The sequence below is a fragment of the Danio rerio genome, chromosome 9, assembly GCF_052040795.2.
Source record: "Danio rerio strain M-AB ecotype USA chromosome 9, GRCz13ab, whole genome shotgun sequence".
NCBI classification, from domain to species: Eukaryota; Metazoa; Chordata; class Actinopteri; order Cypriniformes; family Danionidae; genus Danio; species Danio rerio.
In genome coordinates this window covers 40,599,049-40,622,003 of record NC_141029.1, presented here as the reverse complement: position 1 = coordinate 40,622,003, position 22,955 = coordinate 40,599,049, and the positions used below count along the sequence as shown (strand labels likewise).

At 34.0% G+C, this 22,955-nt stretch overlaps 1 protein-coding gene across 13 annotated transcripts in view; it reads right to left on the bottom strand.

Annotated features, from left to right (window-relative positions):
- Positions 1-3,582: 3,582 nt before the first annotated feature.
- kansl1l (KAT8 regulatory NSL complex subunit 1-like) overlaps positions 3,583-22,955 on the bottom strand; it is a 59,269-nt gene continuing 39,896 nt past the window's right edge. For 4 of the 13 annotated variants that reach the window (XM_087268210.1, XM_087268197.1, XM_087268198.1 and 1 more), the window contains 9 exons: positions 21,677-21,814; positions 13,560-13,703; positions 12,488-12,615; positions 12,218-12,330; positions 10,535-10,598; positions 10,330-10,433; positions 10,102-10,246; positions 6,721-6,782; positions 3,583-3,931 (listed from right to left, as the gene is read on the bottom strand). In XM_087268210.1, the coding sequence (XP_087124336.1) occupies positions 3,874-3,931; positions 6,721-6,782; positions 10,102-10,246; positions 10,330-10,433; positions 10,535-10,598; positions 12,218-12,330; positions 12,488-12,615; positions 13,560-13,703; positions 21,677-21,814 (956 nt within the window). In that variant the 3' untranslated portion in view covers positions 3,583-3,873. The remainder of the gene's footprint in view (positions 3,932-6,720; positions 6,783-10,101; positions 10,247-10,329; positions 10,434-10,534; positions 10,599-12,217; positions 12,331-12,487; positions 12,616-13,559; positions 13,704-21,676; positions 21,815-22,955) is intronic. The other 9 variants (XM_087268202.1, XM_087268203.1, XM_087268204.1 and 6 more) reach the window with 5 other exon arrangements.

The following is a 22,955-nucleotide window of genomic DNA, read 5'->3' as shown; positions in this document are numbered from 1 at the left end:
AGTCCTGACCTGAATCCAATTGAGTTCATTCTTGAAAACCCTTCAATGTGGCTAAACTCCAACAACTCTGCATAGTGATTGTGCCAAAATTCTTCCACCACGCACATTGCAATTTTTTCGAAAACATTTGATTGAAGTAATTGCTGCTAAGCATGGCCCAACTAGTTACTAGATACTTCTCTGGGCTTGAAGGCATCAGTGATGGACCATCACACAGTGGAAATGTGCACTGTGGTCAGATGAATGAATATTTCAGGTATTGTTTGTGAGAAATGGATGGCATGGGCTCCGAACCAAAGGATCATCCAGACTGTTATCAGCAACAGGTCCAAAAGTCAAGGTCTGTCATGGTATGGGGTTGTCCCATAGCCCTTGGCAAAGGTAACTTGCACTTCTGTGATTGCACCATTAATCCTACCAATATGTTGCCTATTCCAGGGACGCCCATGCATATTTTAACAAGACAATGCAAAACCACATTCTGCACACATTACAAAGTCCTGGCTGTGGAGGAAGATGATACAGGTACTTGACTGGCCTGCCTACAGTTCCAACCTGTCTCCAATAGAGAATGTGTAGCTCATTTTGAAGTGCAAATTTTGACAATGAAGACCCTGTACTGTTACACACCTTAAGACATGTTTGCAGGAAGAATGGGACAAAATTACACCTGAAAAAATGTAATCACTTGATGTCTTCTTTCAATAAAAATGCTTTAAATTGTTGAAGAGAAACGGCAACATTATGAAGTGGTAAATGCTTTACTGTTTCAACTTTTTTTTTAATGTGTTGAAAGAACTAAAATTGGATATTAAATATGTTTATTTTGAAAACAAAAAACAAACAAAAAACAATAAAAAATCACGCGGAAGACATTAAATAACGTTTGTTGCATAGTCTGCAATAAAATACAAGCGAAAGTACATTTAAAAATCCCTTTCTTTTTTATTTGCGTTTTCCACACTGTCCCAATGTTTTCTGATTTGGGGTTGCAGATGAAATATTTACAGAGATGAAACATGATAAAAATGAAAACTTTAAAAAAGATTAAGTATCAGATCTTTCTTGATTAGAATTCTTCCTAAAATGGCAGATCTGTCTTTGAGAAGAGATCCTGCATGCTAACATCGTGTTCAGACTATTAAGAAGTGCAGCTTAGAGGTGAAAGTGATTGTGCAAAATAAAGAGGAAATCAAGTGAGATAATATCATCCCTGTCTTGTGGATAGGCTCAGATGGAGACAGTAACCTTGACCCCTACTTACAGCCAATTAGCCTTTCCCCAATGAGTGTGTATGCGCATGTGTGTGGGCTGCTGGAGAGATGGGCTAATCAGCTTACTGCTCAAAGACATCAAAGACTACACACACACACAGACACAGACACACACATTTAGGATCAATGTAATGAGATTTGGCGCTGTCAAACCTTGACGTTCAGACTGGGAAGAATCAAGGAGTTAGTTTCAGTGTTTATTGTTTTCAAGTAGTTTACTACACACACAAAAAAGAGTCATGATGAAGTTCATCAATTTTTGAGAATTTTTCATTAATTTCTAGACAGTCAAAAGTTTACATTAATTTTCATTGGGATTTTTTAGCTTTGCTTTTAAACTGTATAACTTTGGTCAAACGTTTCGGGTATCCTTCCACAAGCTTCTCACAATAGTTTGAAGAAATTTTGGCTCATTCCTCCTGACAGAATTGGTGTAATGGAGTCAGATTTGTAGGCTGTCTTGCTCGCACAAGCTTTTTTAACTCTGCCCACAAAATTTCTATAGGATTGAGATCAGAGCTTTGCCACTCCAAAACATTCACTCTGTTGTCCTTAAAGCACGTTTTAACTAATTTGGCAGTATGCTTAGGGTCATGGTCTGTTTGGAAGACCTATTTGTGTCCAAGTTTTAATTTTCTGGCTGATGTCTTAAGATGTTGCTTCAGTATTTCTACATGTTCTTTCTTCATGATGCCATCTATGCTGTGAAGTGGACCAGTCCCTCCTGCAGCAAAACAGCCCCACAACATGATGCTGCCACCTCCATACTTCACATTTGGGATGGTGTTCCTAGGCTTGTAAGCTTTCTCCTTTGTCTTCCAAATGTAACACTGGTCATTATGACCAAACAGTTCAGTCTTAGTTCCATCAGACCACAGGACATGTCTCCAAAAATTATTCTCTTTCCCAGTGTGATTTAGCAATTTGTAATCTGGCTTTTTTGTTGATTCTGGCTTGTTGATTTTGCCATGTTGTCACACAAGGAAGCAGTCTGTTTGAGGTTTTCCTTGAATACTCTACAGTTGTGCCTCCAATTAACTCAAATGTTGTCAATTGACCAATCAGAAACTTCCAAAACCTTGACACCATCATCAGAGCTTTTTCAGAGGCATAATCTTATTGCACGTAAACTTGACTTTCATGAAAAGTTTTAACAATTTCTCAAAAAAACTCTCTCTTATGCTATTAAGCATAACAGATACACATTTGATAATCCTAACTTCCCTAAAAGTGAAAAAGTTTAGTCACATTAAAATCTGACTTTAAAAAAAATGGTTATGTGCTTTTTTATGCAGTGTGTGCAAACTTCTGGTTTCTTCTGTATATCTAGCTCAGGGGTCACCAAGCTTTCTGAAACTGAGAGTTAATTCTTAGGTAATGTGAAGGGCTACCAGTTTGATACACACTTCTCAAATAACAAATTTGTTTAATTTACTTTTAATTATATGTTATTATTAATTATTAATGATATTCATCTATGGGAAGACACTGATCATGTTATTGATTCTCACAATTGTTGTCAACATTTATTTTACAAGGTAGGAAACATAAATATCAATATGCAACACTTTATTTCTATTAATCTCTGCAAGTATTTACATTTTTAAATAATTACTTCTACAATATTTTCACCATCCACTAACGATTTTAACAAATTATGCACTACTATGTACCACGTTTGTCAATCACTTGTGTAACATAAATCAACTTTAAAATTTTACTGAAATTACCACCAAATCTACAGCATTTTTAACATAGCCGATTTTTAGAACAGGCCTGCAGGCAACTTGTGTGATCTCCATGTTGGTGACCCCTGATCTAGCTGTTGATCCAATTAGTTAAATTCCCTGAGATAAGTTTACTTAATATTTAGGGGCATAACTGACACAGCTCCGCACTCCACACAATAGATAAATTAATAAGAAGCAATTAAAACATATTGGATGTACTGACATTATTACATAAATCTTGTTCTTGTTAATTTCATTTGTTGAACAATAAATATCAATCACATACATTTTATTAGTCCAAAAGTGTGTTATCCAAATTAATGGAAATTTTATATGCAGTCAGAATAATCTTTATTGTTAGGTCTAAATATCTTTTTGACTGTAGATTACTTTCAGACAAATACAGATATAAATAATTGCCTATTTCTCATTTTTTTAAGACGAGAAATGTGTTTTATTTGGAAGTTCAAACAACTACCAGTTCTCTTCATAGACATCGAGAGCTTGTCAGGTTTATCAGATAACAAATGCCACTTTGTTCAGCAAAATATGATAAAGAAAGACTAATGGCCTCCATGTGCAGTAGTTTAAATCACTTTAATGCAATTTAATTTAATCAACTTTCTAATACAGAGCTTTTCCCACTGTCATTTGTTTTATGCTTTCAAAGCATCTTTCAGAACAAAATAAATAATTTGAAAGAGGTTACATAAATTAAGTAATGCTTTACAAGCATAAATTTTACTATAAAGGCAGTAAAATATAAACACTGCTTATTTAAATAATAATAAATCTTCTGAAGCACCTGAACATGCTGAAAGAATGATTTATGAAACCAAGAGGGAAAACTTGAGGATATAGAATGTGCTTCAGTATGATGTCATTTCCTGGTGCATCTCAGATTTTGTGCTTTGATGATCTTGAAGTCTGAAACACATTATAATCAGTCAAATGCAGAGAAATTAATAAATAAACAAAAATAAATAAATAAATAAATAATTAAATAAATAAATAATTAAATAAATAAAATCAATAAAATCAATCAATAAAAAATGAACATAAATAAAATCAATTAATCACTCAATCAATCAATCAATAAACCAATCACTCAATCAATCAATCAATCAATCAATCAATCAATCAATCAGTCAATCAATCAAATGTATACAAATCCCAATCTCCATTAAAAAAAAACTAAATGTAATTGTGCTTTTTAGTTGTTGTTGTTTTTATGTTTGTTTGTTTGAAAAGTCAGAAATGTGACTCCAGCTGAGCTGAACTCTACATAATGTTCATGAAGGCTATATTTGTTTATTTAAAAATAAATAAATAAATAAATAAAAAGGATTCTGTGAAATATTAATATAATTTAAATGAACTGTGTTCTGATTGAATATATTTGAATTCGAATCTATACATAAAACCAGCCATTACAGCAGTCTTTGTGGTACTTTATTGGATTTGATTTGGTGCTGATAATCCAAAAATATATTAATTCAAAGAAAATTGAGTATTCTTTACTGAATATTACGTTCAAAAGAAAAACATTTATATTATATTATATTATATTATATTATATTATATTATATTATATTATATTATATTATATTATATTATATTATATTATATTATATTAATGCACATTTGCTGAAAAAACTTTAAAAATGTATATAGTGTGATGAGTGCTTGTTATTCTGAATGTGTCCAACAGAGGGTGGTATGGCTTCATTTTCTGTACATTAGAACGTGTTCTGTTTCGTTGTAAGTTCCCTAATATAAAAATATGATTAATCTACATTTTTTACATTACATTTTACATTACCACGCTTTTTTCAGGGGACACCCATCAAACATGTCTTTATGTGCAAACAAAAAAGATAATTTACCAAAAAAATCATTAGGTATATTTTGAGTCAGCACCTTTTCACCATATGATGAAGCATTAATCAGGGTTTCTGCAGTTTTCATCATGTCAAACGTAAGACTTTTAAAGACCCTTTTAAGACAATTATGAATGAAATTTTAGACTTATACAGAGCTAAACACTTTTTGCAATGGTGCAGTTGGGCTAATGGAATTAGTTTTTTGCTTGCCACAAAAAGAATAAAAATGTAGTTCCTTCTTAGCCACATATTTTAATATATATTTTTTAATACTTTAAAAAAAAAATTTTAACCCAATACATTTATAGTTATAAAAACAGATGTTTCATGCCTATTTATAAATACTATGTCCATTCCCTCTTCTGTAAAAAGTTGTGTATGTATGTATGTATGTATGTATGTATGTATGTATGTATGTATGTATGTATATGTGTGTGTGTGTGTGTGTGTGTGTGTGTGTGTATATATATATATATATATATATATATATATATATATATATATATATATATATATATATATATATATATACACACACACACACACAAGACATATATTGCCCTGTTATTGTCAGGAGGAATTATGTAATTGTTTATCCTTTTCTTTTCCTGATTAGGGAATTTAATTTTAGAGAAATTGGGTAAAAATGTCTAACAGCTGTGATTATATCTCATAACAGTAAAAAAAAAAAAAAAAAAGTTGTATTAAGATGGATTGTTGATAATTGGACGTGTGTTGGCCCGTTTGAGTAGCTTTAGTTGTACAGAGGAAAATTAAGACCTTTTTAAAATGATTTAAGGCCAACAACACATTATTTTACTGAATTTAAGAATTTTTAAGGTCAAAAATTTTGTTTTCGAAATTTAGGACGAAGATTTAATTTAAGGATGAAAGTGCAGGCCCAAATACTAATGAATTTTTTTTTTTTGTAATTTTATATTTCTCCACTATCTTAAGTACAGGTGAGCATGTTGTTTAATTTCTACATAAATAGCTAATGACGATGGAACATAATTTTACCCATAGTTTGACTCATTTAATACAAAATGTATTTAATTGGGGCAACGCAGTGGCACAGTAAGTAGTGCTGTCGCCTCACAGCAAGAAGGTCGCTGGTTCGAGCCTTGGTTGGGTCAGTTGGTGTTTCTGTGTAGAGTTTGCATGTTCTCCCTACGTTAGCATGGGTTTCCGCCGGGTGCTCCGGTTTCCCCCACAGTCCAAAGACATGTGGTACAAGTAAATTGGGTAGGCTAAATTGTCCATGGTGTAAGAGTGTGAATGAGTGAGTATTGATGTTTCCCAGAGATGGGTTGCGGCTGGAAGGGCATCCGCTAAGTAAAACGTGCTGGATAAGTTGGCAGTTCATTCTGCTGTGGCGACCCCGGATTAATAAAGGGACTAAGCCGAAAAGAAAGTATATGAATGAATTTAAAATTTACTGCACACTTTTAATCAAAATATATATATAAAAAAAAATCTGTCAATTTAAAATCGTTCAGACACCAACATGGCAAGTCTTTCCTTTGAACCATTTTTCTGCATCCATTTAAATGTCCAGCTCAATCAGGCTTCAGTAACATAATGATAGTGAAGAAATATAACGCTGCTTTGAAATGCTTGATTAAGAAAAAAATATTCCATTTGACATTTGCGCTTTATACTTTGATCCGTCCTCACATCTCAATTTCACATCCTTTCCTCATGTCCTAAAAGCAAGGATCTAAGACCCAAGTAAAGGAAACAAGGATGGGCAATTAAAAAGGTTGAAATACAAATAAAACACCCTAGTTTTAAACCCTGAGCATTACAGGCCAACTGTGCTCTTCATCACACCTCAAAGTCTCCTCGTCTTTATCTGCCAGAGGGAATGTCCGCCTCTTCCATGGCTGCAATGTCTACATGATAGGGAAAGAAATCAAACAATAGTTTGAAAAACAGATATGAATTAAATATTTTATTATTTGATTTATATTTCTAGAATAGAGGTGTAACAGTACACTAAAGTCCTGGTTTGGTATATACATTCGCCGGCCACTTTATTAGGTACACCTGTCCAACTGCTTGTTAACGCAAATTTCTAATCAGCCAATCACCCATTAGTATCACTTGAGCATCGTGAAAATGTTGCTGACCATGTCCATCCTTTTATGACCACAGTGTACCCATCTTCTGATGACTACTTGCAGCAGGATAACGCGCCATGTCATAAAGTGCAAATCATCTCAGGCTGGTTTCTTGAACATGACAATGAGTTCACTGTTCTCAAATGGCCTCCACAGTCACCAAATCTCAATCCAAAAGAGCACCTTTGGGATGAGGTGGAATGGGAGATTAGCATCATGGATGTGCAGCTGACAAATCTGCAGCAACTGCGTGATGCTATCATGTCAATATGGACCAACATCTCTGAGGAATGTTTCAGTTGAATTTATGCCACGAAGGATTATGGCAGTTATGAAGGCAAAAGGGTACTAGTAAGGTGTACCTAATAAGGTGTACTGCTAGTTATGTGTACCTAATAAAATGATCGGTGAGTCGATGTTCCTACTTTATTATTAAATATCCTTATTACACACTTTATTACTCTTTTTTTATGATTTTATAAATTAAATCATAAAAAAAGGCATAAAACAAGCAAAATAACACATACACATCTAAATTAAATGACTGTACAAACAAAATTATAGAAGAATAAGGAAATATGCTTGAAAGACTGAAAAGTTTGATGAGTTGCCCGGATGTGAATGAAAACCGCAGGCATCAGGTATTTCTTCTGTGTAAATATATGTTCTTTAAGCTAACAATCACATTTTATAACAAATTATCAGAGTTTATAACTATTTCAAATTAAGTCCATTTATGATTTAGTTAAGAAATAAAATAATATACATTAACAAGGCTTGACATTAACCTTTTTGATCACCAGCCACTGTGGCTAGTAGTTTCCCAAAATTACTAGCCACTCACCATTTTCACTGGCCACAATTATGTTGTTGGGAAAATATATTTTATATGCTTAAAATTTGACTTTAGCATCCTAATATTACTTGGTTTTGATTTTGTGTTATGTGCACATTCAATTCAATTCAATTCAGCTTTATTTGTATAGCGCTTTTACAATGTAGATTGTGTCAAACCAGCTTCACATAAATGGTCATAGTAACTGGAACAGTGTGGTTCAGGTTTTAGTGTTTAAGTTCAATTCAGTTCAGTTTAGCTCAGTTCAGTGTGATTTAATCATTACTGAGAGTTCAAACACTGAAGAGCAATGCCTCCTCATTCATTTCACTTTTGTGTGTGTGTTGTGTATGAGCTTGCTCAATGAGCATGAGCAAATGGGTTGTGGTTTTATAGCGTCGCATTGCAATTAGTTTTTATTTCACATGACTTTTTAGGGCTCAACAATAAGAATTGACTAAACTTTTTCTCTATTTACATACAGATAAATAAATTACAAATGAATAAATAATTAAATATTGTAAAAAAAAAAAACTGTATAAATACACCTTTTATTCAACAAAACTTAAACTTAATTGACATTTAAAAAAGAATTATACACAGTAATTTGTCCAGGCTCAAGTTCAGTTAATTATACATGAATGTTAATCTCATATTAGAGCAATGTTATTGTAAAGGACGATAATTAAAATATATTAGCAAAAATAACTTTAAGCAAAAGAAAGTAGGTAAAAAACATACTGCGATAATGAAAGGATGATAGCGTGCACACAGTTAAGGTTAGGCTCTCTTCAAAGAATGTTTAAAGCAAAAGCAACTGCTGCTGCTTACAAAAAGACATTTTAACAAAATCTTTAACTCTTGAGAGAAGCAGGACTGTAGGTGCACGAGTGTAAATTTTTTGTCCAGTCAATTTTTAAGGAAAACCGATCGCACCAGTTACATTTCCAGGCATGGATGCTTTGCACAAGAAACCGTTTCTTTTTGAAACTTTCAAACACTCTGGACATTGAAGCCCTCATCAGTGCATTAGGATTGCCTGTGTGCGCGTGATCATCCTCTCATTCGGTATTCACTTGTTTCTTTTGCTCATGCGAACATAGTTATTTTTGTCATCTCTCACGTTGGCCCTGGGCTATTGGGTCATCCTTAATGTTGAACTCTGCTTTTTTGTGATCAACATTTAATTGACTTTAGATTAACAAAATAAATGACATTCAAACAAACAAACAAACAGGGGAGGGGGAGCAACAGACAAATCAACATTTTTAAATCTGAAATAAGAAAAAAAAAAAACCTTTACATTGTCATTCCTTTATATAGTCTAAAATGCTAGAAGAAAAACATTGCCATGCATGAATGGTAAAAACTCTGCTTTTTAAGAAAACTACAATTAAAAAGTTATCTCCAACCAGCCAAAGTGGCTAGTCGGAGCGGCTGTCTAACCAGCCACAGCTGAAATCTATCCTCATTTGGAGAGTTGGCGGGTGTTAATGTCAAGCCCTGTACATTAATATACATAGATATGTTAAAATAAATACTATATAATATATAGAAATAAAATAGAAACAATACTTTCCCAATAAATAAAAATTATTTTCAAATAAGTTAAACTAAATAAAATTGTCCAAGTGAAAGTGAATTCTTTCCCAGAGATGGGTTGCGCCTGGAAGGCCATCTGCTGCGTAAAAACGTGCTGGATAAGTTGCCGGTTCATTCCGCTGTAGTGACCCCGGATTAATAAAGTGACTAAGCCGGAAAGAAAATGAATGAATGAATGAATGAATGAATGAATGAATGAATTCTTTAAGTTATACAAAAGCATATTCAAGTTAGGCATGGGCTATATAAATCTATCATTCATTAAAAAAGAGCATCAAGCTATTTTCAAAATGATATTATAAAGTGAATATTTGTTAAGGCATTTTATTTTATTCTCATGTTCATGCATAGAGATGCATTTGTCCCACACTGACCTGGACAGAGCATTTAAATCCAACAGGGTTATGTTTCTATGCATGTATGTTTGTTTGGCAATGCTTTATACAGGTTATACAGTACGAGTAAGCAGTAGCTGGAGAGCTGGGTGAACTGTGTGCAAACCTACGAGGCAGAGACTATACAAACTTGCGGTCTAACACTTACAATGTTAGGTTGAGAACTTATCTCAAACTACTTATGTTACGGACATAAAAAAGCCCTGTGCCAAACGTCCTGGATCAAAATGATTAGTTGTGAATTTGTGTACTGTTATACCCCTAATTGTGAAGATGCTACCTCTATGTCATCTTCCAGATCTTGAGGAGGACTGATGGTGGACGGGACAGGAGGATGAGCAGGTGGGTGACAGTGAGCAGGATGATCTCTCACACATACAGAAGAGCAACTTTTCCTGGATGACCTGTTGAGTCCAAAAAAAGAAGAAAATATGAACTGGAGAATAAATGAGCTATAAGACACCATAAACCAGCATTATACACAGACCTGATGCTTTGACTGTCCTGATGCCAGCACGACCAGTGGAGCTTCTCGGTACGCTCATAAATCTGGTGTCTCTGAAAGAAATCTGCATCTTCTATTGTTTCTGACTGAAAGAGATAATAATAGTCCATCACTCTCACTGCTCAGACTGGCATTCACCATTTGTATGACATACAGTAAGTTTATAAGTATGAAAAGTCAAACCAACCAGTTTTTCCTCCTGCTTATCCTGCTCTCTTTTCAATAAAGGTGAAATGTTCAACTTTCGCCAGCTGAAGTGATGGAACAGAATGAAAAAAAGAAAGCATAAGTCCATCCAAATTTTTTATGCTTTAGGAATTTCTAAAATTGACTCACTGATACAGTAATCTATCAAGCACCCTGTAGGTAGGGTGGTGGAATGAGCAAAAGCTTACTACATATTACTGTTATGTATCACTGTAGATTTCTTTTCTTTTTTTTCAGGAAACTCAGTGGGAAAAAATTATTTGATTTAATGGTTATGGCTAGTGTTAGAATATTAAGATAATAAAAAATGAAACTAAAATAACCAAAAGAGAAGTATTTAAATATAGTAAGTTAAATGATAAAACATATAATTGCAATTAATCAGAGTTAAAGAGATACTATAGTTCCCCAAAATATGAAGATATTTTGAATAACATTGGAAACTGGTAGTCGTGTACTTCCATATTTTCTTGAAAAATATATCATTTTCTACTATAAAAGTATATGCTTTTTGTACCAACATTCTTCAAAATATCTTCTTTTGCGTTGAGCTGAAGAAACATTTTGTATCGATTGAGGTTGATGGTAAGTGCTAGTACTTTATCAATAACTAACTGCTACAAACTGGTTACTGGTTGAAACATGTCATTTCAATTGGGACTAGAACATAATATTATATAGTAGTTATTCATAAGGTCGCAGTGATTATATTTTAAGGTATTATTTTATTGTAAATACACTAGTACTGAATCATTAGAGACTAGAACATTGTATTTTAAATGGATACTAGCTTTCTAAAATATATAAAAACAAGCATTTGCTCATTCAAAAGGAGCTTGTGAGGTTTCTGCTGTGGCGTCGACACGTGGAGCAGCATAGACAGAGCGCTCCCATAACCACTGGTATTAAACCTCCCTTTTACATCATATATGGTCACCTAAACCATCCTTAAATAACATGGAGGGGGACAAAACCAAAAAAGCTAGGGTAAAACAACAATTGAAACCTGAAAACAAAAGGGGAAATCAGCAGATGAAAAATACAAGACTGACGGGATAGCTAATAGCCTGTCAGCTAGCATTGCAGCAATACATACAGACATCAGGGCTTTCCAGATAATTATTAAAAACCAATTTAACTGCCTTCTGAGAATCTCTCACAAAAGATGGATGTGAAAATGGAACTAAGCAACTTTAAACAAGAAGTCAATCAAAAACTGGAAGGCCTTATCACGGACCTAAACGCAACGGCTGAAGCGGAGCAGCGAGTTGGAGAATTGGAGGAGAGCGTAGCCGAGTTAAAAGAAATGCTCGATCAAACCATCCAAATTCAAAAAAATTTACAAGAAAACCAGCTCTTACTACATACTAATATAAATATATTAATAGAAAGAAAGGTCATTAATGGAGAAATCAAGAATGGAGAAGAAAAAAAAAACAAGTACTAGTAGAGCAAATAGTAAAACAGCTTTCTTACAAAAGTTTTTAAAACTGAAACATTTAAAACTGAAATTTAATGCCATTTTAAACTTAATTTATTTTTAAATAAAACCTAAAATCAAACTCAATATAAAGAAAAAAGGAATTACTGACTAGTGTACATCTACACAAACAAATGCTGATGCTTTTCTGATGTTATTATCAAATATCAAAACACCTAATACCTGGGCGTCAGTATGTTCTTATACTGAAGCTTTTCCACTTTCACAGAGGAGAAGAGAGACATGGGAATGACAATGTTATCGATGCAATCCCAATTTCTTCTGTTCAATGAAAACTAAAGAAAAAGGGATAATGTTTGATTATTTTCTTCATAATATAAACCTGTAATTATGTAAACGTTTCCTTTTATGGTAAGGGACATTGATCATTGTTTGGATTTTTGCAAACTGAAATATGCAGTGTTTCTCTTGAGGTTTGATCAAAGGGCAGACCTGTGAAATTCTCTGTTGTGATGGTGTACAGTAAGAGATGTTCACATCCTCTGAAGGTTCCTCTACATGACTGTCATCACTCTTGGACACCAGATAAGGCTGCGGTGTAACCCTGGAGACCTGCATGCCTGCAACAAAGCACTGTTACTCCTTAAACTACTTGTTCGCATAAGTGAAACACAGGGGGGAATAAATGTAAATAAAAATTCTGTCAGCAGAAAGCATGTTTAGGCCTGGAACACACCAAGCCGATGCCAAACAACTGACGAAAACCAACTGTTGTCGCTTTGCGTCGGCTTGGATCTGGTCCAGTCTGTACCAAAAAGCTGCACATGAACACAACAAATTAAAGCCGTCTGATAGAAAGGTAAAACGAGTGTAGAGGGCAGTAATTGGTTTTCTCATTCCACAAAGGGAACTTCTGAACACATACATCGTAAACAAAGCAGGATTTAATACCGTTATCACAATAATTCCCACCACAGAGGGATTTACTCATGCAAATAGATCTGATAATCTAATAATCCATATTTTATCCATAGCTTGCAAATATTTGATAAAGACAGCAAAATTACAGCCGGTTTCTGTGTGCTCCTTCTTGAATTGTTTAAATAGGTATGTCCCTTTAGTTTTTTTTTCTAACGCTCTGATTTGTTGCTGAACAACCAATCAGAATCGGGCCAACTCAATCTAAAGTTAACCCAATGAGAGGCAACGTTTGGAACACACCAGTGCAACTAGCCAGACCAACATGGACCAATGGCCAGATGAAGCCCAATGGCCGATCGTTGAGTAGGTGTCCCAGCCCTTACATGCACAGCAATACACTGATAATGCACAAAAATCTGTTTGGTGAAATACCCTGTTGGCCCATGTTTATTTGCTTAATAACTGGGATAAAAACAGTGGAACATAAAATGTAAGCTCAAGTTAACAGAGCTAAAGTAAATAATAATGGATATAAATATTAAATAAAGTCAAATAAAAGATGACAGAATTTGAATAAAGAATTTTTTAATAAATTAATGGCAATTTTAATTTTGGGCTGGACCATCATATTAGACAAACGTACCCGTTGGTCTCTCAGAATAGTGCAGTCTCCTTTTGCTTTCCCTGTAAGCATGACTGTGGTCTCGGGCACTTGCCCATCGTATAGGAGTGCTCTCCCGTCTGTGTCTCTTCAAATGCCCTTTGTTTTTTGATCCGTGACTGCATTCTGTAATCATTAATTATAGAACATTAACACATATTACTACTACACAACAAGCATATTTATGACAATTATATAAAAATATTTGATATCTCTTTATTTTGATTTCATTTTGTTGAATTTAAGTAAGGTTGTCTCTACATACCAACTAATTCTCATTAGATCACAAATAGACTGTTAGGTTAGCGTTATGGTTAGTGTAAGTTGGCATGTACTTGCAAAGTTTCTTATAGTTAGTTAAATGTCTGTTGAAGGAGCAGTATCAGCAGATATTAAGCAGACAGTCTACTAATACTCAAATGAGAAGTAATTGGCATGTAAATGCAACGCAACCTTTAGTCAACAAAATGTGCAATAAGGACCATCCAAATAAAGTCTTACCAAATAGATAATCATTTTACACATCAGGGTACTTTCACAAAGCATTTTTGAGTCCCACACTCCAAATTTTCATGAACATTTATATTTTTATATCATTTATAAAATCGTATAATCCGACAGAAAATTATTTCCACTTCTTCTTACTTCATTTAATTAACAGCCAATGACAAGACTTTTGTGAGAATAACCACTAATATGAAAAAGTATGCAGAAAATATATTTTATTTGTAATTTATTTAGGGAAGCATTGGTATGCTCACTGACACAAAGGTGTAAAATAAGATCAAGAGTAATCAAGCTAACCAAGACAATGTAGGGTTTACAAAATTAAAAATGTCAATAAAAATCACTGGTAAACTTTTTAACATCAAAAGTTGCCAGAGAAGAAATCAAAGTCCCATATAAATGAAAGGAAAAACTTCATTTAAAAATTACAAAAAAAAAGTAAATTTAAATTTAACATTTACAGTTGAACTAAAAATTATTAGCCCTCCTCTTAATTTTTTTCTTTTTCAGATATTTCCCAAATTATGTTTACCAGAGTAAGAAATGTGTCACAGTATTTCCTATCATATTTTTTTTTTCTTCTGGAGAAAGTCTTATTTGTTTTATTTCAGCTAGAATAAAAAAAAGTTAGGGATGCTCCGATCAATCACATTTCATTACTCAATTGATACTCGCTAACCTGGCCGATCTCATGAACCAATCACAATTGTTTGTTTACAAGTTTACAAGCAGAGGACATATAAGAACTGAAATCTTTCTGCATATCAGAACTGAAAGATCTGTGTTTTCAACAATATTGCAAGTTCATTAAAACCTGGCTGGAAACATTAGGTAAATTAAAAAAAAAAAATTATTTGAATTGAAAGAATTATTTGAATATTTAATAATATAACTTATCGTAATATACTTATTGCAATAAACAGTATGGACCTATTAACTTTTAGTAAAGAATAATGGATTTATAGGTGTACATTTAAACTTTTAGCATTTTAACATCAAATATGTGCTCCAAGCTTCAATGAGACCTGTTGAATTCTTCTTCCATCATTTGCAATGTTTCCAAATTGCTTTGTTTTATATATTATTTCTGTAAAACAATTTCTGACCATTACATGTTCATACTAAATGGTTATAAGAGACATGTTTAAGGAATTATATGCAACATCTTTAATTCATTAAGGAGAGATCTCCAATTACTACTTAGAGTGAAAATGTGCATTATGCTTTTTTTCCTTTTTTTTATTCTTGTTTATTAACAAGAACCAGCATGTACGGTTTTCTTATACAATAAAATCCCTTTACATTTCTTAACAAGAATGAAATAAGTGAGAAAAAAAGAAATTAAAGTAGAAGAGAAAGAAAACCAAAAAACAGAGGAGAGGGTACATAATTATCAAATTACATACAAATATATTACGCACATTTTCCAATTTTAGTTATTAACAAGAGTTATTAATGCACTTTTTTTTACAGAAAATGCATATATACAAACATTTTGTGTAAAAATGTTAAAGGAGGAGTATATATAAATTGTTTTAATTGCTTTTCTATTATGAGACTTGGAAATCACTTTTATATACATTTGAATCTCTTTTTCTAGCACCATGAAGAGGTGAGGTTTGCTTTTGGAAAACTTGGATTTATGTATGTGAATTATATGTAAATTTATAAATAAAGTTCATATTAAAACCAGCATCTTTTAAATAGCAATCCTTAACATAAAAACCCAAAATCGCATGTTTATAAGATAAGGAAAAGACATTTAAAGTGCATTATGCTTTATAAAGCTTAAAGCATTAGAATTGTTACTCGGTAACGACCATGACAAGGAATTGGCACTCTGTATAGACTGTAAAAATTCTAATCTAAGCATTCCTACATTTTTTTTATTTTGTATATTTTAAAGTCAATATTATAAGTCCCCTTAAGCAGTATTTTTTTCGATAGTCTACAAAACAAACCATCATTATGCAATAACTTGCCTAATTACCCTAACCTGCCTAGTTAACCTAATTAACCTAGTTAAGCCTTTACATGTCACTATAAGCTGAATACTAGTATCCTAAAAAAAACTAATAAAATATTATGTACTGTCATCATGGCAAAGATAAAAGAAATCAGTTATTAAAAATGAGTTATTAAAACTATTACGTTTAGAAATGGGGGAATAATATAGAGGGGGGCTAATAATTCAGGAGTGCTAACAATTCTGACCTCAACTGTATTTTACAATGCAGTTTCTTTTAATTTAGGGAGGTTTAGTGTAAATTGACCCACCAATATGCATATGAGTTTGTTTGACACTATATTACCATACTGTATGCCTTAAAAACAATACAGAGGGCAAGGATATCACAGGGGAACTAGAAGACTGTAATGCATTTCATCTATAAATAATTTGACACCACTGAAAGGTCAGCAAGTGCTTGTAGATCTGTTCAATGCCTGCAGGCTGAATTTGTGAGGTGTTGTGATTTGTGAGCCTCCACTCATTGCCTGGAAAGCTGCAGGACTGTAGACAGACCGCCTGAGCTTCTGAGATAAACACAGACAATACACCATAATGTTATGTCTAAACCCACCCAGCAGCCTACACACACACACACACACCCCTTCATCATCCCACACACTGGACTTCAGAAGAACTGCCATTAAAAGATCACACACATGCTGGTGATGTGAAGACAAGAGGTATATGGGGGGGGCATGAGGTGTTTGCGGAGAAAATATTCCTAGCATTCATTTACCATTTAGTTCCTACGTAGTTATTTTTTGCTCGCTGACTCCATGTGTGCCTCGCAGCGCTGACAGAAAATCAACTAAACAGCTGGAGGTGTGCTTTTACTTTAGAAAGCCATACCACACTTCCATTCCAGTGCAATCACTCACTCACCCTGACAGTCTTTATGTTAAGAATAGCATTTCTGGATCATTAGCCCCCCTAGTCAGACAATAACCAGCAGAGCAGAGAAGAGTGGCAGAGCATTAATGATTAGAGCGGGTGAGTCAGAGTCCAGTGTCAGGTCAGTTCAGCTCACTTCAAGCACAACGCTGCATTAAGACTGAAGCAGTTATTGACATGATCCTCAGATCTGCACTGGACATGTGTGTCACTGTGTAAAAAAAAAATGCCGCTTAAATGTTCTAATCAAGCCAATGTCATTCTTTCAATTTAGTGCACGAGTCTACAATGGAAATTGAAAGTTAGATAACCTACAATTTCCAATTTCCAAGTCACTGTATAGTCCTACATGAAGTTAACCTAAGTTGAGTAAGTCCTATTTCATGAGATACATATATTTAGATTTTTTAAAACTTAAATTGCACAATATTGGAAAAACTGGTATTGCGATATTTTATTTTTCTGCAATAATTATTGCTGTGTGAATACAGTTTCACAAGATAGTTTAAATAGCTCTATTTAATGGTTCTCTAGCAGTATTCAGGTACAGAAATGAAAGAATCACAATGCAAAAAAATGCTTTTCTCCCTTTGCTTTAGTTCAAATATCAAAAAAAAAAATCTATTGTTGTTGGTGTTGCATAAATCATATAAATTCCTTATAAATACAGTGATTAAATACAATTCTGTGGCTACTGCTCAACTATAATTCAGACTGAATGTTGGGTATCTTTCGATGTGACTATTGTGGATGCACACATTGCGATATCGATGCTAAAACAATATATTGTGCAGCCCTATTAAGGATCTCTCTGCATATTTTTGGAATTTTATTAAAATTTTTTATTGAATACAAGAAAAATAACATCACTGCATTGAGGAGAAAATACATTAACAAACGATTAGGAAAGAAAAAAGAAAACTTTACAAAGCCTCAATCATTAAGAAAATAGATTATCATAAGTTTTAAGAAACTTATTATTCTTACTATTATTAATAAGCTCGGCATACTATCTCTCCGAAAATTTCAGTTGATGTCATTCTCGCTCGAGGAAAAGTCAAAATACAGCTGTATGGGTCGTTCACATCATATGAGAAGCACTTCTCACAAAACAAATGCTTTATACACATAAATACTTGTGTTTAAAATGTTCATTACAAACCTTTTATGAACACGATTTGATTACAGCTGAAGATAAATAATAGTGCAAAATAGCCTTCTGTAACATCTACAGTTATATAAAATAAAAAAAAACTAATGGAAAATATACAAACACATAGAGACCCTGCTACGTTCACACCAGATGCGGAAGAAGCATCAAGTGCAATTGATTTACATGTACAGTCAATGCAAAGACGCAAATAGACATCCTGTGGCGCGATACACGCAAATGACGCGATTCACACGAATGAAGCAGCGCGAGTTGTTTTGTGCGAATTGCTCAAGTTCAAAAGTCTGAATTTCAGCAGAAATTTGTGCCACATTAACCAATCAGGAGCTTGCTCTTGTAGGGGCGTGATTACGACATAGCGCCTGTTGTTGGTGCCCTGGGGGAAAATCCTCTTGCCGACACCGACAACAGTTCATCAAACTGGGCTCAGCTCAGTCACAAGCAGCGCTGAAAGCCTCCATCATCCAGGTATAGTTTCTGGAGGAGTTGATAAACTCACAGAGCTGGGTGCACCTCTGAATGGATTTAGTGGACATAACTCCAAACGATTTGACGTAGACAGAAGCCCTGCCTATGACGCAAATCCGTGTCTATTGTGAAGTGAATTTGACAAGCGAATGAAGCAGATTTAATGCACGAATGAAGCAAGTAAACTTAAAATGTTCACACGTCTATTTACACGTGAATAGCACGATTTATCCGTGTGTGCCGCGTCTGGTATGAACACAGCAGTCTCTGATATGCTACCAATAGGCTAGTTGTACAAGATGGCGCTGGTGAGCTTCCAAGACGCAAGTGTGTGCATGTTTACTTCCAGTCATATAGAAATTTTAGGGGGGAGGTGAAAATTTCACTTTTTCCTTACCAAAAACGAGCATGTTTAAAATAAATAAACAATACTTTATCAGCGACAAGAGAGGACATCCTCACTACACTGCTACATACCTCAGTGCACTAATTTGATTCCATTCTCTCCCTGTTGATGCTAAAGTTCAGGCTCAGTGGTAACTCAAATGTTCCTCAAATGGGATCACTTCAGTCCTACAAAAACTACTATTGTGTACTGTACATCCAAACGATAATTTTGTTTTGACACCTGGTGGACTGAGAAAGCTTAATAAAGGAGTTGTTCCCTGTCTTTTCCGCTGAATCTAAATCTCATTTCCACAATCTCATATTTAAATTTTTACCAGCCACTATACTGAAAGAGAGGGAAAACAATCAAAAATGTAGGTTCCACAACATCTATTTTTTTTTTTGGTAATAAGATACTTTAACATTTCTCTGGTAGTACAACAGTAAAAATAAATCACAGAGAAAAAATAAATCCATATGACAATTTGTCATAACGTTATTAGTCATACTTTTTAATTGACAATCTAGTCCCACAAATAAATGCACATGTATACAGTCTCGTATAAAGGCTGTAACTGTGGTCGATATGAACGTGTAATGAAAGGATTCCACAACTCACACCTGTATATTGAGATTTTTTTTAACTTAAATTAAGGATCTTACCATACTGTGTCTTAACATTTAATAAAATTTGCACTGAAAAGTCTTCCACTATTCCGCACCCGACTGCTCCCACTAATTATTCAATCTTTATTCACCCACTGTCCGCTTAGAAAATTTTCTTCCACTGAATCTAAATCTCATTTCCACAATCTCATATTTAAATTTACAATACTGAAAGATAGGGAAAACAATCAAAAATGCAGGTTCCACAACATTTCTTTTATCATCAAAATATTTTTTTTACATTTCTCTGTCAATACAATTGGAAACACTGTCGCAGAGGAAAATTAAATAAATATGACATCTGACATATAACATTATAAGTTGAATGTCCTTCAAGACAGCACTTCCACACTTCACTCATACATTTCATCGTCAAACTGCCAGCTCTGTTTGAGTCCCACAAATAAAATGCAGCACGTGTATATAGTCTCAAATAAAGGCTGTAACTATAGTCAATATGAACAAGTAATAGAAAGCCTCCACAAATCGTGGCTATGTCCTCGCAGTCAGCAGAGACTTGCACTGCGGAGCCAGGTGAAAGTTTAAATTTAGCTTAAAGCACAAATATACTTTCCTAAAATTACATTGGGAAGGGGATAGCCTGTTGTTTGACTGCCTGCTAAAACTGAAATTACACTAGTTCTTAACCCTACCATATTTTATACAGAACATTAATGCAGGGAAATCTGATTGGGTCCCAAGGAAACGTCTAGACCAAACCTCTCATCACCAGAAATAATCAAAAAAATAGATTAACAACATTAGTGATGAAAACAAGTTTACATTTATTTGGGTCTGATAGGAACAGTGAAAAACTGAGCCCAAGGGAAAAGCGTATAGTAGCTAGTGTGTAGAGAAGCCAGTAAAAGATGGAAGAGAAACTGTGATGGTTTAGGATTATTTTCTGCAGCTGGAGTTGGGTCTTTTATACAGATACATGACACAGTTAATGTATACATTTATAGTTTGAACATGCAACTGCTTCCCTGCATTTAATCGCCCAATCAGTTACCAAAATTTCATGCAAGACAATGAGCCTCTATCACACAGCAAAACAGGTAAAACAGTTCCTTAAAGATGATAACATTAAAATAATGAGTCCTGATCTAAACCTGATCGAAAATCTGTGTAAACTACCCTGTGGATCTGTGGAAAATGAAGACATGATCAATATCACAGAGACCAGAATGAGAGACTAGTGATGTCCTGTGAGAGTCTAGTGGTTTGTGGATGCAGATGCGCTGAAGTCACTAGAAGCAAAAGCCTTTGAACTTCCATCAAATTTCTGACTGCTGTAAACTTCAGGAATTGTTGATCTTCTTGCTTTTCTCTCAATTTCATTACAGCATTTTCCATAACATAAAGATTTCTTTTTTAAAGTTTTTAAACTGCCTTGGCTATTTTGAAAAAAGACTGTTCTGCTAACATGACATAGCCAGAACTAAAATTCCTTTAAATTTTGAATAATGAACATTATTACTTTAAAAAAATCAATTGTCTATAAACTGCATTCCACTGCATGTGTAGTGATCATAAGTGGGGGATCTGGTATCAAAAACCATAATGCACTCCATCTATATAACATTAAACAACAAATAAAAGCAAACCTATCAGAAAAGCAAACAAAACAAACAAACAAAGAAGTAACACATTTAAAGCATATACATACCAAACAGGTGTAACAACGTTATCTCATCACAATTCATAGCTTTTTGATTTAGTGGCTAATGCGAATGAATTTGTACAATCTCATTTGTACAATTTAGTAAGATTTGCTTATTCACCAATGATGGTTGGGTTTAAGGGTGGGGTTGGATGCCACATCTCCTTTTCAAAATTGTACATTTATGTGCGACTGAATTTGTACAAATTCATACGTATTAAACTGACAAAAACCTAAAATAAATAAAACCTAAAATAGTTACGTTTTCTCGTGATATAAGGCTGGGTGTACCTACTGTAAATGCATTCACATAAAAATGAAAAGATTTCTCTTACGGAATAATGATCGGGAGACTCTGCCTCTAGACCTGAGACAGTGATGAGGACTGGAGAGCTCAGTCTTCAAGAGGAGAGATTGCTGAAGCACACTTTCTTCAAACAGCGCATTCTGAAGATGGAAGGACGAAGTCGTTTCTAAAGGATAGATCACACAAAATACACAAATAAATCACCAATATACCATATAACTGCAGGTTAACTATGTTTATATACAATAACTTTGATTGTTAAAAGCTATTAGTTACTAGTTAATTAAAGTTATTAGTAACTAATAAAGTTATAGTAACTATTAACCTTAACTTTTCCAAATTTGATTGTACTGATGAGAGATTCAAGGCTGAAGTTAATTACATGGTTTCCGCTACATTCATTCTTCCATGGCGCCATGACAAAATTCATCCTGCCAAGGATACATTACAGCTTCTCATTCAAAACATTTTAGTTTTTTAATAGCAGGTAATAAATCACACCAAAACGTATTAAAAGATGAGTGAATTATAACAGCGCTAACTTCTCTGTAACCGTAGTAGTGCTGTGCATTATTTGTTTACCCCTTTAAGTTTAAATGCTGACAAAATGTCTCACTGACAGGTGCGTGATGCACGATGTATAGCCGTTTCACTTTATTTAGGAACGTATTAATATCGCTCTGTAGGTCTATTAGAGACATTCATAAATATTCCTAGCAAATCTAATAAATGCTGGACACATACTCGTTACATAAACCCACTTAATCGCTCTTCAGCAGTGTTTATTTGAGAGCGCATGAGAAGATCTGCACCCTCTTGAAGCGGCTTATATTTGAGGGGGCATGCAAGAAGTTGTGTGCACGAGCAGAGGATATCGGCGCACAAGCTAAGAGATCAGCATGTGGGCTATTACATAAATGCGATCTCGACTTCTAATACTGCCCTCACGACATTTGTCATTGAAATAACGCCACAGGTAGTTGGTAGATCTGTGTAAAAAAAAAAAAAGGCCTGCCGCCACAGCTGAAAAAATCCTATAGGAAACTCTAAATTAGTATGGAAACATTTGCAAAAATAAGACAATAAATTACCCGTCAAAAAAGCCAAATCTTAAGGTCAGACTTGACTGAATATTACATATATATGAAGTGAATGCACAGGCTTAATACTGATGACAACCAAAAGCTAATCTGATCTACCAATTCCATATTCCTGCTGCTACACACAATCAGCAAAACAGTAGGACCGGCACTATTGTGATATTCCAATAAAGTGTCAGTCTGAGACAAACTACACTGACAGAAATG